Genomic DNA, 18,570 nt, shown 5'->3' with positions numbered 1-18,570 from the left:
GAGGTAGTACTGAAAATGGATGGAAGGGCACCACACGGAGAGAAGGTCACTAACATCCAGCTACAGAAAGTCACGTCAAGTGAAGTTGAAAGCAGATCTGCTGAATTCAACAGTTGGGGGTCACAGGAGTCATTTGTCAGAGCAGTTCTGTCCAGAGGGAGCAACTCCAACAAAGGCGTGTACTGAAAACTAACCTGAAGCACCACGGACACTGACTTTGGCAATATATGTGGACAGCATAGTAATTTAAATCCAATTAACTTCTTAAAGAACTGTGCATTAAAAAAGCCAAATGGATAAAAATACTAATGAAAGACAGAGTGCTTGCTAATCCCCTTCTATTCAAGTGCTGACTGCAGTACACCTAAAAATGCACCCTGGGGTGGTTCAACATTGAATTTTAATTTTATCTTGAGCTTCTGGGTGGCAAGGTTTTCCTTTTGGCAGTTTGACAGCTATACTTGAAAGGGTCCCAAGACCTTAGTAGGTATCAGCTAGACAGATGGTCAAGGTACAGTGATATTCTGCATCTTATTTATTTATTTTTTTCCTAGAGGTCTTTAAAACGAAATGGTGTCATTAGAATGTTAAGCTTATGCAACGCTTGGCTATCAGAGTAGTCAAGGTGTTTTAAAAGTTCTCTTTACCCTTCAGTTTCTGTGGAAGGAAAGATGACGTTATACATCAAAAACAGACAAAAATAAAACAGCCAAAAGAGAATTTTTTTGCCAGACTTAAAAGTAACAAAATTATTGCGTTGGAATGAGCGATAATCTTTGAAACACGTACTCTTCAGACTAAATACTGAACATAACAGAGATAAGGTGAAGGCCAAGTAACATTTGGGATACTGCTATAAATGAAATTACTTGTCTTTATGAACAAAAGCCTTATTTGATGAGGCAGCAAAAGAGCAACTAATGTCTTATACTATATTTATATATTTAATGAAAGAATTAATTATTCTGATGAGCAACATCATAGGAAGTCAACCTCCAGTGGTGACAACATATGTCAGGGCAGGTACTCCTTCTTTATGTAGAAGGGCATTTACGATGAGATGCAGATTTTTAGGAAAACATTAAATGTTATGAACTACATGTCACAAATAAACAGAACTTCTCACAAAGAATGAAGTATCTCTAGTATAAAAACCACTCACCTAGCTCTTCATTTTCAATGACTTCAAATGTGGCCCAAATATCACCTTTTGTAGGAATGATATTTTTTATTGCTAATATATCATTAGTTAATTCTTCTGCTTCCATCACAGGAGAGATCTATAAGAGAAACAATAGCTCACCAAAAGATACCAGGCATATAAGCAATCTCATGTTACTGTTCCCCGTCTAATGATTCTCAAGCACATAGAAAACGCCATGTTCAGATCTTCTCCACAAAATACATCTTAATGCAATATAAAGAGATATTATAATATAGAGATATCAGGAAGAATTATTCTTTCTTAGAAGGCAATTAGGTCACTCACATGTGATGGACCTAGCCACATACACAAAGCAACTCACCAAAGAACTTGGGTAATTTCCTCAGAGCAAAACTTCTCATTTGTCTCTTGTATAATCAAGAGTTCAAAGTTACTTGCTTTATTTAGCCTGGACCCTAAATTATACAAAGATGACTGAATACTATTAGCCATGCCAAGAAGCCCTAAGGTTTTGGTGTCTGTGGTGTTTCCTGCAATGCCAAGTGACAGATGGTAGGACACCAAAGTATATTCAAACTAGCGTTTCAGGACATATGGCAGCATCTGCAGTGCCAGCCTAGATCCACAAGCATCTCTAAGCCAGAGGCCACTGTGTAAGAGTACCATCTCTTCAGGAACTTGGGGATTTCTAGTTACTTCTTCATTGGTCTTGCCAATCTTGTGTGTATAATATCCAAATGCAACACTATTTTCTTTATTTAGAATTTAGTAATAATGTTAAGCAGGGGCATAACATTAGAATATTGCAACTCAGTTTGTTTCCTTTCAGCAAAAGAATATCCTTATTTAAAAATTAAAAAAAAATTGCTCATCAGCCTGTGAGTGGTGTGTGTGTGTGTGTGTGTGTGTGTGTGTGTGTGTGTGTGTGTGTGTAGCACTCTAGGTAATTCACTCATTCTATCTTTTGTACTTCATGAAATTTAAGGCCTAATTTCTGAAATACATTAATTATATAAAAAAGCATATGTTATTTCTATTTAGAGGAGCTCAAAGAATTACAAACTTACAAAATATCTTAGCATCTGATTAAAGTGGAGCATTTTAAGCAACGAAAACAGTAGATGAATAAGATCCATGACTCTTCTGATAGTCACTGATCTGAAAGATGTTTTGTAAAGATCTATAGCCCTTTCTTAAAAGAATAAAATTAATGAGAAGCCCAATTAGTGAAAGAGGTGCCAGGAAGTGCCTCAGTTTGAATGAAGAAAAATGAGAACTTCTGCTGGTCTCAGGGAGAGACCCAGGCTGTCCTTAAAAACACCTAGCACCACACATTTGGGAAGAAAGCACTCTAGGGAATGCTCAGATCAGTGTAATGAACATTGGATTTGGATTATGATGACCCAGGTTTGCGATGTACCCTTCCTTAATTACTTTTAATTCCCACTTTCCATTCCTATAAACTTCATAAGTTTATCACCTGCTCATCTGCTTCCAAGGGTAGAGATCAAAATAAAGAGATAAATACAGCAAGATGTTTTTTTAAAGGTAGAACCTCTACCTAAGGCTCATGGAACACAGTGTAACAGAGGGTAAAGAGAAAACCAGTGTATCCCTCAATTCTCAGTGAAGCTTCCTTACACAACAGAGTGTGATGTACATAAAAGGTCACAACTGGCCGAGTTTTAAAACACCATCTACCCATGGCTCAGGGACCACTGGGGGTAGGGTGAAAGACTGTAAGAGCCAGGGCTGGTCCATGAGCATAGGAAAACAGAAGCTGTCAGGCCACCCGAAGCTTGCACATGTGAACTTGCAGTAATGTTGGTGTCGAGCACAGGACCCATGCCAACTCAATCAGATAAGGGTCCAGAATGGAGTGAGGGAAATGGACAATGGGCTGGCCCTATTGAAAACTGATTACTACGGGGTGAGGAAGAGTAGACCTTACTTACGATCTCTACATAGGCTGACCAGACTCCTGTGGATGAATTTGCACCAAATGATATCTGGGTACAAATTCTTGACTGGATAGAACTTAATATGTATGGTGGAATGCATGAGGTTCAGTGGGGCACCATGGACAGGGGAGGGGGTCTAAATTTGATTAAAAACTGTTGTATGAAATATGCAAAGGCTCTATAATTTTTTTCAAGTGTTAAGCCATACACAAATGGTACTAACGATTTTTGTAGATTGTTGTGGTTAGGCTTTTTAAGATCACTTGGAGTTGTACAGTCTGTGATCTAAATGCAGTGAGAAGATGTGAGAACACTGCCAAATTGCAATCATGAGTATGGCTTTACTAAAAAGATAAAGTTAAAATGTGCTACTAAAGAGTGCCTGTGTAGACAGTCAAATCGCATACCTTCTAACGTTATTCACAGACTTTTGACGAGTGATTCGATCTCTACTGGCTTCTTATATCTCTGATGAACAAAGTAACACACTCTGCATAAGAGCTATGCCACTAGCGACTGAGAAATGCCTTCCAAGATATCTGATCATAGAATCTATGATCATGGTGTTCCAGTGATAGGTTCTAAGGCACTAAGCAGCATAGTCAGAATACACAAGCACCAGAAATATCTAAGGGAACAGTGACAATATATTTAATACCTTACAATGTCAAACAGTTAATAAAGTTGACTTCCTGCTACATGGAAGAACGTCTACTGTGCACACAGGAAAGGCTGTGTTCCCTAGGTAGAACATGAAACCTCACTGCTACTATCTCTAAGGCAAACTAACAAACAGAATACCAAGAGAAAGATCTATTTTAACTCAGCTCTAAGAAGAGTTACCCAATATACAAGTATAAATGCAGAAGTACAGGAAATGAGGTTGAGCACTAATAATAACAATAGCTACGTATTGAAGTAACACAGACTCAGGAAAACAAAAGACATTATGGTCTCCCTCATTTGTGGATCCTAGCACCAAAGCCTTTTTTATTATTCCATGTTCTTTTAATAAGGTGATGCTGTACAGCAGTGTCTTGTGTGTGAAATAACTACCATCATCACGACTTCAGCTGTGCCTGCTTGCTAAACATTGCTCCTTCTTTAAAGGAGGGACAAACAGGGTCAGTGGACCCTCACTGGAGTATCAAGCCACTCTTTCCAGCCAACTGTATGTAATTTGGCACTAATCACACATGGCCTCCTGGATTTTGGGAGGACTAGTTTATAATCTGGGGAAGGCTAGAAAGAGAAGGCTTGATCCAGGCTGGGTAAAGGCTTTCCAGTGTGCACACCCCCAGGTCACTAATACACCTCGGCAACCCCTCAGTAATCTCAGTAAGTAAGCTCAGTAAATTCACTGGTTCCCCAGGAAAACTTTAATCAAACATTGGTTTGACACTGGAACCTTAAAAGAGGATAAGCATTGCTCAGTATCCCCAGAAAAAGAATTCTCACAACAGATGAAAAATTTATTTGTTAATGTTATTTTGTCTCATAATTATTAAAAAAGAAAATGAGACTGTAAAAGATGTTAAAAGGATATGGGAATGGAGATATTTTCCAAAATAGAAAAAACAAAAAAGCCTAAACAAGTGATGATGGTCTATGTAGGCTTGCTATGATATATAAAGTATGAGACAAAAATAATATACACATAATCTTAAATTTTCTAAGGTCATAGTTTAGTCAGCTAGTTTAAGTAAGAAAATATATGTCTAGTCAAGGTTTATCTGAGAAGTCTGGTTTTTGCCCAAGCTTTATCTAAATAGCACATGGTAATTAAAAGTACCAGACTGGGGGAACTAACTTTCTTGGATATTTAACAGCCATACTTTGAGGTCCAGACTAATCTGGTCAAAGGGACTTAAAGGACAGTTTTTGCCCCTTGCCCTCCAAGGTCGACTAAGTTCCAGGGGAATATGGAACATCTCTCAAAATTTCCTCTAACTGTGCTGAGTCACCTGTCCTCCTGTTTAGGAAGGACATGGAGACCCTCCCCAGATGGACCTGAACCAGTGTCCAGTCTCCAAAGAGGAGGGTCAACACAGAGGAACATTTCCTCCATGCTTCCATGGTCGAGCAGGACCTTTGACTTATCTTCACATAGATGGAACTGGTAAAAGAAAGGAGCCAGGGGCTCCTCACAAGCCCATGTGACCCCTGAGGAACAGATCCTCCAACAACCTGAATAGTAAAAATAAATCAGTTTATTTGGGTAACTGTATGTTCTTAAACACCCAAAAGGAAAGTATAACCAAAGAGTAAAGTCATCAGTATATTTCTTTAAGAGTTCAAGGGATTATACTTCCCAGACATAAGGCTTAAGTCCATATAAAACGTTAGACAATTATTTCACATTGATGATTTTGTTCTCTAAGCAGAAAGTGTTGCTCAGACGTAAGACTTCAAATCTTGTTCTGAAATACTGTAGTGCCCACCTGTAGCCCACTGGTTGTTCTAAACTGATGGCTAAATTTGTTTTCTCCTCCTATCTAGAAGCCTTTGAGAGGGAACCGACCTGATTCTAGCCACTCCAACAGCTATCAAAGTGCTTGAAAACAAATCCTGAGTCCATCATTCTCGAGTCCACCTTTGGCAAACAAATGAGTAGGAACTCAACAGAGGCATGCTTTTGGAAGCTCTCATCAAGAAATCCCAATGGTCTCTGATATGAACATTTGAAACTTGCCCTGTATTGACTTTTCTCTGGTTCCCTGTCTAGAACTTGTAATGTTAACTATTCTTGCCTTTACTTCTTCATATCCCCTACTCATCAGTCAAGGACCTTCTTTTCTCCCTACAGATAAGAGTTAGGCAATTTGGGAGAATTTTAAATAGACCCACTGAAGGGGTACTCCAATTGCCTCACCCTGCGTCCTTGTTCAACATGGAAGAAGCCAGAGCGGTCTATGTCCCAACTCCATATTGGCAATTTGGGTAACCTCTTCAGGGGATGGTGTGACAAGAATGGGAAGTAGGAATTGGTTAAGCACTTAGGGTAAAAAGACTCCAAAGAAATGTAGCCAGTTTCCTGGATAAAAGTAAAAATGTCCTTAGGCCTCTTAGGAACATACTCTATTCCAAAGGCCAAAAAGATCAAAAGTATTTGGGAGCTCTTATGTAATCCCTAAAAGATTTTAGGATTACCTCTTCAGAGGGGGGAAGGTTAGAGTAGCAAAAAACTCCATGAAAGGAAGGAAGGAAGGAAGGAAGGAAGGAAGGAAGGAAGGAAGGAAGGAAGGAAGGAAGGAAGGTAGGTGAAGTTGTCAGAAAAAAGTGATGGGGAGATATGCGAGGTGTTGGAGGGGAGGGAGTGGGCGTGGAGTTGATCAAAATACTTTATATGCATGAATAAAATTACCAATAAAGTTAATAAAAGGTACTTATTAAACAGTTATATGCTAAATAACACGCTGTGTTTAGATGCATTAATGAGTCCTTCCACCAGTGACACGATGCAAATATTATAATCTCTCCTACTTTATAAATAAGAAAATTGAAGACATAAGACAGGGGAAATAACTTGCCTCGGGTTGAGATATTAGGAAGAGGAGAAACAAGTATTTGAGTTAAGTTCATTTTCTAGAAAATACAGAATTCTTAACAAAAACACATAAGATGTTCTCTTTCCAAATAACTAAAGTATTAATTTCCTAGAGGACACTGCTATGAAAAGTCAATCTTGTTTTTAGGCATTGTTTGAACTGGAGAGATAAAATAAAATACAAAACATGCTAGAAAAACTTAAAAATGAAATGAACAGCAACTCTCGTAACTCCTACAGAACTTTTCATTACCTTCTTCAGGACTCACCCGAATTATAATACTACAGTCGGGTTCCTTCCTTTCTACAAATACTTCAATTAGCAAATCTCCAGCCTGAGAAACCTAGAAAAGACAGAAATGAAGACAGCATATGTAAGTACGTCATAAAACCACACAGGCGGCACCTAAGAGACTTGCAAAATGCTGTTATAGTCAAAATTTTATATCAATGAAATTAGCTCAATCCTTCCATGCATCAGTATTAGGTACTGGTTCAAACAAATGGTTTAACTAGTATCAGTAGTCACACACAGTATTTGTTTTTGTTGCTGTTAATAACATGGTGAAGGGCTTAAATGTCCTGGGGTAACCTAAGTTCTTATTGAAATAATGGCTGTTATGATGGATGTAAGCTCCATTTGCAGGAGCTTAGGAGCCATCACCATTAAGTTACAGAGAATGTGGAGAGTTCTTAAACCATGTGTGTAATATTAAAAGACAAAATATACCTTGCTAAATTTTCAAAAAGATAATACATTCAAACACTAAAATTGGGAGATAAGTTAGATCTGAGCTGAATTAATATTACAGAAAGTAAATTTAGTAAGAAAAAAAAGTAAAATGATAGACTAAGGCAGTTAAGAAAGATAAGTTTTAGTTTTTGTTATACTGTCCCCTAAGCACTTAACAGCAGTTATCTGGATCATTATACCCCCAAAGAGAGACTATTTGAGCACTGCACTACACGGGTGCACTTCCCTACATGCAGGCAAGACACGCATACACATAAAATAAAGTATTTAAAAAAATGTACTTTGAAGACGTGCTCTTAATTACTTGGTCCCTGTATGTATAGAAAGTTTACTTCCATTTTTTCCCCTCACTTTTGATTTTACAGAAAATTTAGAGGAAGAAAGAGATATGGTTGATATTTTTTCTTTTCAGCACATTCAGGAGGAACACATTTTTTAAATATTTTATTTAATATTTTTATTTCATGTGTATGAGTGTTGTGTCCTCATGTAGGTAAGTGCAGCTCAGGAGGAACACATTTTTTAAATATTTTATTTAATATTTTTATTTCATGTAGGTAAGTGCAGCTGTGTCGTATATGTAGGAATATTTTATTTAATATTTTTATTTCATGTGTATGAGTGTTGTGTCCTCATGTAGGTAAGTGCAGCTGTGTCGTGCAATGCCTGCGGAGGGCAGAAGAGGCTGTTGGATCCCCTGGAACTGGAGTTACAGATAGTTGTTAGCTGTCATGTAGGTGCTGAGATTTGAACCTGGGTCTTCTGTAAGTACAGTCAGTGTTCTTAACCGGTGAGCAATCTCTCCAGACCAGGAACACATTTTAAAAATTATAAAGAACTCATAAACCCCAAAAGTAAAATAGCTAAGAAATTCGAACAGGATTAAGATAGAGAAAGTGTCAAAAATACTCTTGAGTTTTCACTAGCCTGAAGCAAAGCTCAAGCAAAAACAATGAAATTTTAAAAATTACTCTACCTTTCTTTCACAATTATTTTATAGAGGATTGTTTAATTTGCTGATGGTAAATTAAAAGGTGCTCAAGACTCATTTATTTCTTATAACATACAAGCAGATACTCATGTCATAACAATGTAGATAACACTCTCCAAAGATTGCCTCCCAGGGTAACAGAGTCCTTCATTTCTGGATACTCCCACCAAAGTGAGAATCTAAAATAATTGATAACAAACCAGATTTTGTTTGTTAAGTGTTATAGCTAACTCCTCTGGAAGTTGTAGTAATTGCTTTCTTTCAAAATGGAGGAAATCACTTGTTAGGTAATTAACATCATGACACTCTTTCCAGGGGATCTAAACATGCCCTCATCTGCTTCATACAGAATGATAGCTCCAATGATTCCTCTAATTAGAAGTAGACATTTCAGAGCCGAAGCAAACTTTAGGTCAGACTAATAAGCAAGAAGTTGCCTCATTTTCCTAGTGTAATTGTGAACCAAGTACATTTGACCCATTTCTATTATTTACAGTGAAACCGTGAATCCATGACCATTCTAGTTACCAGAAGACGATTAATGATCAACCTTAAGAAGTTTCAGTGAATATTCATCGACCAAGGTAAGGCACCCTGAGAAAACAAGATGCATCCTGAACATGAAAATTCAACATAACACACTGAGGGAAGAAGACAGGATTTAGAAAGCTGACTTGAGACAAAAATTAGTATGTGTTACACACATCAGCTCAGAAAAGTCTCATTAACACAATCATCTCAGAGTGTGCAAAGCAGAAGCAAGTAAGACACCATTCCATCCCCAGCACCACAGAGGAAAAGAATAATTGCGCTATCTGAGTCTGCAATTTATTCGAGCATTTCTTTGGCTTTGAATGCTTCCTTTGAAACTCACTGGAATTTTATGTAGTTTTAAAAAATGGATCTCAATAACTTTCCTTTATATTAAAAGTGATACTAACACATTTTGCATTTATGCATCGTTTCTGAGTTGCCCCACTCTTTCATTAAGGTACATTTTCCCAACTCTTTTACGCCACTTTGAAAAGGAGCTTGAAAACACACACAACAAATGTCTTCATTTATCAAAGTTTTGTATTTTTCTTCAAGTCTTTAGAGTCTAGCTCTTACTACTCACTTGAGTGTCTTTCCACTTGGTAATAAAGCTATTTTCTATGTCCATTTGTTTGACTTGGTCTTCTTTAACCTGTTTAAAATATAATTTGGGATATTCTAATAATGTAGAGTACAGAGCCGGGTCCTCATTTTCACACAGCTCATCAGGAGTTTAAATATCAACAAGTTACAGACAGATGAGAAGGCCATCTTAATACACAGGGCCCCATAAATGAGGCAAAATGAAGCCGACAATAGACTCCTAAGGCTCAGAACTTGTTTTGATGATGATAGTCCTTAGCACGAAAGAGTCAACCCATGGAAACTCATGGAGATTTGACAAGCACATGGTCTGATGGCCAGTTTTGGAAAGTGCTTACAGGTGAGGAACAAGATTCATCAGTCAAACCTAATGTTCCTCAAGTTACTAAACATGTAATATTTATTTAAAGCTAGGTTACTATGAAGGTTAACTACTAAGTTTTCATTAACACAATAAAGAGAGCATATAAAGCCACATTTAATTGTTTTTACTCAGCATCAAATCATTGCAAGGGAGTTGCTATTGATCAAGAAACTGTGAGCAAACAGAGGAAGAGATGAGGAGGAGGTGAAGCAGCACTGGGAAATCAACTCTGGTGTCCACTCCCCAGGGAATTAAAGTAGCAACTGGTATTTTAGTAAAATAGTTCTTTTCCCTTTGCTAAGCAATCTTGTAATGAGTTAATTATAGCAAAAATACAAACAGTCTCAATGATTAAACTACCATACCAACTAAGCCGTTTGGCCTCAGCTGGTACATCCCTACTCACAGAACATAAGTGAACATCACTTGAGAGTGCTGAAAAACACCACTGAACAAGACTAGGACGACACAATTACTTATGTGACAGAAGGACACTTTTATCCTGACCTGCCAAATCTTGGCCTTATTTCCTATACTTTATTTTCTTTAATCTATAAAAGCATTCCTATTCTAACAGTTTTCTGTTCAAACATGAAAATACTGTCTTCACAGGATTACAAATTAAAAGTGGTGACTCAGTAAAAGCCATAAGAATATTTTATAATTTCCTCCAACTGGAGCACTATTATAAAAAAAATAAACATATTGCTTTCATTTGCAGCACTTAACAGGCTTTTGTTTATTACTGAATTTGTTAAATTCATAACTTCGCACCTCTAAGTAGATATAATTAATGCATACATAGTGAGGAGAAAACACACACACACACACACACACACACACACACACACACACACACGCCCCTGTAAATAGAACTCTGTTCCAACAGACAGAAAAAGATTGTTAAAAGTTGCTAAATTTAAATAAATGTTATAGTTTAGAAAGCTGGCTATTTCTAAAAACTTCAAATATAACTACCCTTAATGTTCTCTATTTTCAAATACTCATAAGGATATAAACAGCAAGGCAAAATACACAGCACCCCTGCAAGTAGCAACCATTTTAGCAACAGTAGAATATAAAATGCTTACCTCAAATATTTCAACGTAATTATTAATCAGGTCTTCGATTACATTCACTTCTTCACTAGTTTGTCCATTAGTTTGAAACAAACAGGAGGAAAATGCTAAGGCCAAATTATGGGCATTCATGTGATTGATTTCTGAGCATTTCTGAACCCTGTGATGGAAAAGTATACCTCATTATGACACACTCCTATTCCAGAATTTCACAGAAATTAAGCTTAGCCCTTATTTATTATTTTAAACACATATTTATTGAAGTTCTTCAAAATCTAAAAGGGGTAGTGGCACCTTAAAGAAAACCATGGTTCCTTCTCCCAAGTAGCTTATAGTCTCACTAAGAACCCAAGAAAACTATTGCCTAAAAGGAGCAGTATTTGATGTTCACCTAGAGGAGAGACTGTCCACATCCAATTAGTTCCAGACAGTAAAACAACCTGTGGCCAAAACATGAAAATGTGCAAGTGGTGTTATACAATGACTTACGTACCTATAGTATAAATGAACTAGAGAGGGCAGGAGGTGAGGAGGAAAAGGCAGGCATGGGGGTTGTGGGGCATGCAACAGGGAATTTCAGGTTGGAGGCAAGGATAAATTTTCTACAAAATGCTTATCAGGTAAGAGTGTATCTTCTCATCAGAGCCCAAAGAAACTCTTTCCTACTTGTTTATCTACCTATTCCCAACTCAACTGCATCACAAGGGCCACTATGCTAAATTAGGTTTGATGACTCACTTCTTATCATTTAACAGAACAGAATCCAGATGGTTTTCTATGACAAAGCCTTTCAAATACGTGTTTGTCCAGTTACTGAAAACAGGATATTTTTACATCTCAAAAAGAAAATGGTTAATTTAAAAACACAGCTTTTTTTTTTTCCCCCTTTTGGAAACTAAGGATACCTTTTAAAATGAACAGATAAAAACAAAAAAAATTCATTCCTCCTACTAGTAAGCTACAGTATTTGTATCTCATAAAGAGCAGTTTGAATATTCACTCTCTCATAAAGAGCAGTTTGAATATTCACTCTGTAGTATACTTTGAGATCTGGTATAGTAATCCACCTGGTGTTGCTCATTGTGCTCAATGTTACTTTGGCCATCTGGGGTCTGTTGTGCTTCCATATGAATTTAACGATTTTTTTTTCTAATTCTGTGAAAAATGTAATGGGGATTTTGATTGGCATTGCATTGAATCTATAAACGACTTTTGGTAGGATGGTCATTTTCACAATATTAATTCTTCCAATCCATGAGCATCTTTAAAGATTTAAAATTTTCATTGTAGAGGTCTTTGGTGTCTTTGGTCAGATTTATTCCAAGATATTTTAATTTTTTGCAGCAATTGTGAATGGGAACATTTCTCTGTATTCCTTCTCCAATTGATAGTTATTGGTATATAGAAAGCCTACTGATTTTTGTAGATTGATTTTATAACCTGCCACTATACTGAAAGTGTTGATCAGTTCTAGGAGTTTTCAGGTGGAACTTTTGGGATCTCTTAAGTGTAGTATCATATCATCTGTAAAAAGTGATAGTTTGACTTCTTTTCCAATTAGTAGTCCTTTAATTTCCTTCTCCTGTCTTATTGCTCTAACAAGAGTTTCAAGCACTATGTTGAAAAGGAGTGGAGATAGTGGACATCCTTGTCTGGTTCCTGATTTTAATGGGAATGGTTCCAGTTTTTCTCCATTTAGAATGATATTAGCTGTGGGTTTGTTGTATATAGCTTTAATTATGTTGAGGTATGTTCCTGCCAGTCCAATTCCCTTTAGGACCTTAAACATAAATGCATGCTGAATTTTGTCCAAAGACTTTTCTGTATCTATTGAGATGACGATGCGGCTTTTGTCTTTGAGTCCATTTATATGGTTAATGACGTTTATTGACTTGTGTATACTGAACCATCCCTGCATCTCTGGGATAAAGCCTACTTGATCATGGTGAATGATCTTTTTGATGTGTGTCTGTATGCAGTTTGTAAGTATTTTGTTGAGAATTTTTGCATCTATGTTCATTAAGGATATGGGTCTATAATTTTCATTTTTGGTTGTGTCTTTATCCAGTTTGGGTATAAGTTAAAAGTATTTAACAAAACTTCAGTCATCTCTACAAACAGGGAAGTTACAATGATAAAAGTACAGATGAGAAATCCAAGTAGGAATATCTATTGATGATCTCTATTGACTTTTCATTAACTACATAAAAAAGTTGCTTGGAAACACTTGTTAAAATATGTGGTATTAATGACAGATTTTTTCCAATGTTTTTACTTCTGTTTTTATTTATAAAAGGGGATAATTTCCATGGTCCAGAGACTTTATGTCCTTTTTTGTGCTTTTTTAAATCTTTTGATTGAATTTTTAAAATTTTCATACACTATAATTTGATGGTGTTTAGATTCTCCCCTGCTGGGCATGAAGGACATTTTGGGTACAAATGCTTGACTGGCTAGGACTTAACATGTATGGCAGAACACCTGAGGTCTGGTATGAGGGAGGAATGGATGGGAGAGGGGGTCTAAATTTGATTAAGAACTGTTGTATGAAATTACAAAAACACAATAAAAATATATTTTAAAAAGACAAATGTCACACTTTCTCTCTCATAGCTGGATGCTAGCTTTGAAAACGTAGATACCCATGGTTCAATTTGAAAATAACAGATTCCTATTAAACAGCTATATACTGAATAATCTGCTATGTTTACATGCATTGTTAATGAGTCCTCCATCAATGATATGAGTAAATACTAAATTCTCTTCTCATTTTATAAAAAAATTGAGCATATTTTGTGCGTGTGTGTGTGTGTGTGTGTGTGAAACAAGAAAGAGCAAACTCCATTCAGGGAACGTGACAAGACTGAGCCAGGTGCCCCCGTGTACAGAATATAGATCTAGTTGATGCCTGCAAAAGTAAACATAGTAGTAATATATATGATAATATAAGAAATCCATAATAAAATGCAAAATTGCATAGCTGACTTGGATAAAGAAAGTGTAATCATCATATACGATTTACAAGATGCAAAAGGAACTAGAATTTAATAAAGGAGGATGTAACAATTGTAGGCACTGCTCGAAATGCCTTCTGCACTTTTATCACACTAGACTGTAAACATCCAGAAAATTTATCTCTATTTCTGGTTCTGTTCCTAAAACCTCAGGATCTCAGTCGAAGACTCTTGCTTTAATCACACTGTAGTACATAACAAATACCTGGTGAGCAGAATTAAGTGGCTGCTACTGACAGCAGAAGAGATCTGTTATCCAGGGTAGGGACTCAATTAAATGCTACGTCAATCTGTCCCTACCCAGGGTGACCCACACTTCTGATGACACTACCCAACATTCCTGATTTTCTTGAGATTTCTGTAACCTTGTCCCTCTCTGGACCTCTTTAGCTGTCAATATATTTAGTTTCTTTGAGAGACTCAGTTTCTGAAATAATTGGGTATAATACAGAATTTGGTTTTCTTTACTTCTTGGTACCCAGATGGGGATGTTCCCCAGTGTTACATAACTGGCCTTCTCCTACCTTTCTCATCTGAGCCTAAGGAAACTTCTGAATTAGTTTTCTTTTTAAATTTCTTCCCAACCAATCACAGGGATTACTATGCCAAATCAGATTTTATCAGTTACATATTATAAATTCTAAATGCTTTTGCATGTTTTACAAACAAAGCCTTTCATAATTTCCTGCCTGACAACTACAAATGTCATCTCCTAGTGTTTTGATATCCCAGAAGATATTCTTCACCCATGTATTGGGTTTTTAATTAAAAATTTTTTTTTTGCTTATTTGTTAGTTTAGACAAGGTTTGTCTATGTGACTCAGGATCCTCCTGAACTCCTGGGATGAACAATTCTTCTGTATCGACCCCCTGAGCTATAACTACTTTGCACATATCTTTTTTTCATTCATTATTCCATAATTTGAAACTTTTCTTGAACCTCATTAATTCCTTGGACCTCAATACATAACAAATCCCCCATTTTTTCTTATATAATTCCATGCTGTGAGCTAACACTCTGTATTAAATTTTGTCCCAGCCTGTCATATGTTGCATTTGTATGGTGGAATAAGAATAGGCTGGGCATACAGCTCCATAGCTGAGCACTGCTTAAGCACTCACCATTCCCACCACCATCAAAAAATGAGAAAAAAAAATTATAAAAGAGAAAAAGAAAAAAAGAAAAGAAAAACCAAGCTTAACAAAACCCCCTGAAAATCATGTTTATAATAATAGCTTACATGTTTCACAAGAATAGTTAAGAAAAAACATTGTGGGATATTCCTAAATCTAGTCTGCAAATCATTCACTTTTATTAAAAAAAAACAGCTATATCAAAATTTATTCAAAGTAATATTTAAATTAGGCAGGGAGCTATAATATATTTCTTAAGCAAAACTTATCCCTATGAATATTTTGCAATAATTCTTTCTGAAATCCACACCCAAGCCAACCTTTAGTATTGAATTAAAATGTCATTTCAAAGAGCCTCATCCTTCAGACTTCAGAAGCCACTGTTCTATTCCTCATTTCCTTCCAAATGCAAGGGGAACTTTATGCCCTAACAGAAAATATTTCATACTTTTAATATATCATCATCTAGTCAAGGTCTAATACCAAAATATTCAGAGTTGTGCAAGATATAAAGTGACCATTAAATGAACAGAAGTTTATAATAAACTTCCTGCTATTGAAAGCTGGTCCTTCACCATTCAAGCAGTTTCTCTCCTGTAATTCCATACTGCATGCCATAGAGCACATTTATTTCCACATATCACAGGCAGAAACATGACTATATAATATACATTATACTTATGTAGTACAAAGGTATTTTCTTCTCCAATTGCATACTCAAGGGAGTTTGAAATTTCCTGCTTATACATTGGAAGCATAAGGATGCTGTATATTACTATTTCTTATTTAAGAAATTGTCTAGCATTATTCAACTAGAAATATACCTGAATTACACCTTAATTACACAAAAGGAGGATAAAGCAACAGTTCCTAATTTACAGTGACGTGTTCACAGTAATCTGCGGAAAGTTGGCCACACATGTTAAACTTAAAAGAATGAGGCATGGTGGTGCACACTTTTAATTCCAGCACGCAGAAGGCAGCGGCACGGAGATCTCTTTGAGAATGAGGCCAGCCTGATCTATAGAGTTCCAGGCCAGCTGGATCTAAAGGAAGACCCTGTCCCAAACAAACAAACAAATAAATAAACGAAAAAGCATAATGACTTATTTACTGTCATGGTTTGAAATGCATAAAAGGTTCCCAAATCCACCTACCTATAAAGGTGCTCAATTATAGCTGCCAGTGTTGCTCGGTTGACCCCTGGAAGACTACGTATAAACGCCCCATATTTTTTAGTTCTTTCCTTTTCATCTTGTGTATCTGGAAGGAAAAAATTACACTTCAGTTAAATATTTTCATTACAGATTTATATTTTAATATGATTTTAAAATAATAGTTATCCAGCTGGGTGTTGTGATGCAAGCCTTTTATACTAGCACCTGGGAGGCAGAGGCTGAAGGATCTCTGTGAGCCGGCCTCTTTATATAGTGAGTTCCAGGCTGGCTTGGGCTATAGGGAGACCTTGTCTTACAATTATTTGATTAATTTTTATTTACTTAATTGTTACACACATATAAAGGATACAAGAGGTTTCAAAAGAAAAATATTCAAATTTTTAATACAATTGCTTATAATTCTGAAAAACATTTATTTATGCAAACATTCTAGTTATATGCTATAGTTCTTATAGTTTTTAATTTAAAACAATCACATTCAAAAGTAGATGGTCAAAGAGGTTTTCTTTTTTTATATTCTATTTTATAGAACACTCAAGCTTAATTGGAATACATTCAATGAATTACGGAAATTGAAGTACAAACTGAAATGCTAAACCCAAAGTATATTAACTCTGGCTACAGAGAGGCTTTGTATTTATATTTGAAAGTGATGTTCCTCACTGTTTTTCCTATGAAATCCTAATGATCTTCCTAAAGCTATGAGATATCCCAGAAATAGGAACTGTGTTACTCCTTTGATCTACATAAGGGACCTGTTACCAGCCCCGTTGTGTTTAAATCTGAAGAGACGAAAGACGAATGGAAGAAGTGGTACATGGCTTACATTATGATCCAGACTTAGAGGATGGACGATGGCTTCTGCCTTTGTATGGAAAGAAATTAATTGGTCCATGAAGAGATAGATGAGAAGGAATTACTCTCACTCTACTCTCTGAACTCCAGAGGTCAAATCCCTGGAGGAAGCTCTCCAACTTCTAGAATCGAGGGGATGTGTAATGGTGGTTTAGTGTTATCTACTTGCTGGCATAGAAAATCCTAATCATTCTTCAAATCAACAATTTAATCCAACTCTGCACTGTTCCCTTTCAATCCCCAATGCCTTTTGGGAGGTAGGTTTTCATTTCCTGCTTAGCCCTACCTATACACTTCCCACAAAGAGCCAGGGGCACTGTCACGATTCTTTACCAGTATACAGTCACTTGAGGACAGTAGGGTCCCTGGGGTTGTAAGGACGCTGTGACATGTTTTTCAAGTACATTCGTATTCAAAACTACAAGCACTATCTCTTGTGAATATTTAGGCTGCACTGAGATCACTGAAAGCAAACAAGGCCACATGGGCCTCATGCCTTAATAGATGATTCTCTGAAAGCAGTGGAAGAAAAAATTCCAAATACATTTTAAAAGTATGCTAGAAACAAATTAAGAATTATTTGTGGGGGCTGGAGAGATGGCTCAGCAGTTAAGAACACTGGTTATTCTTGTAGAAGACCTGGGTTCGAATCCCAGCACCCACATGGCAGCTAACAACTGTCCGTAACTCCAGTTCCAGGGGATCCAACCCGATGGCCTCTTCTGTCCTCCGTGGGCATTGCATCACACGGGTGCACTTATCTACATGCAAGCCATAGACTCATGCACATAAAGTAAAAATAATAAAATATTTTAAAAAATAATTATTTTTTATCCCTAGTATAATCCAAACATTTGCCGTCATAATATATAGCATATAATTTTAGGAGAAATTTCACTTATTCAATAAAATCTAATTAATACTACAATGCTTATTAAAAATAGTAATTCTACCAGAAGATATTCATGTACCTTATAAGAATTCTTATTTTTAAACTAAAGCAACTGGAAAGTAAAACTCAGTAAAGATTTCAGGTCATATAGAAAATATGGTGAGTGAGCTGGAGAGGTGGCTCAGCGGGTAAAGGATATGCTGTGCAAGCACGGAGATCTGCGTTCAGATCCCCTGAACTCATGCTTAAAGCAGTGCATAGTGTGAACCTGTAATTCCAGCACTGGGAGGCAGAGAAAATTCTTGATGTTCACTGGCCAGCCAGTCTAGCCAATTGTTGAGCACCAGGTTCAGTGAGAGGCCCTGTCTCAAAGAGGTTGAGGAAAACACATGACATCTGGTCCAAACCAGGGAGTTCTACAAAGTCACCTACTGAGTCATGGATATCCCTGTCAGGTCCAACATCAGGTAGCCAAAGTAGAAGTTTTCTCCATGAAAAT

At 36.6% G+C, this 18,570-nt stretch overlaps 1 protein-coding gene across 4 annotated transcripts in view; it reads right to left on the bottom strand.

Moving 5' to 3' along the window:
• Arap2 (ArfGAP with RhoGAP domain, ankyrin repeat and PH domain 2) overlaps nucleotides 1-18,570 on the bottom strand; it is a 208,321-nt gene that overhangs the window by 47,090 nt on the left and 142,661 nt on the right. For 3 of the 4 annotated variants that reach the window (XM_017802566.2, XM_008850513.3, XM_008850515.3), the window contains exons 22-26: nucleotides 16,304-16,409; nucleotides 11,011-11,158; nucleotides 9,536-9,604; nucleotides 6,943-7,017; nucleotides 1,163-1,280 (exon numbers count right to left, since the gene is read on the bottom strand). In XM_017802566.2, the coding sequence (XP_017658055.1) occupies nucleotides 1,163-1,280; nucleotides 6,943-7,017; nucleotides 9,536-9,604; nucleotides 11,011-11,158; nucleotides 16,304-16,409 (516 nt within the window). The remainder of the gene's footprint in view (nucleotides 1-1,162; nucleotides 1,281-6,942; nucleotides 7,018-9,535; nucleotides 9,605-11,010; nucleotides 11,159-16,303; nucleotides 16,410-18,570) is intronic. The other variant, XM_008850516.3, reaches the window with a different exon arrangement.

This window comes from Nannospalax galili, unplaced genomic scaffold (assembly GCF_000622305.1).
Source record: "Nannospalax galili isolate Female #2095 unplaced genomic scaffold, S.galili_v1.0 scaffold65, whole genome shotgun sequence".
NCBI classification, from domain to species: domain Eukaryota; kingdom Metazoa; phylum Chordata; class Mammalia; order Rodentia; family Spalacidae; genus Nannospalax; species Nannospalax galili.
This window is presented reverse-complemented; position numbering and strand designations above follow the sequence as displayed.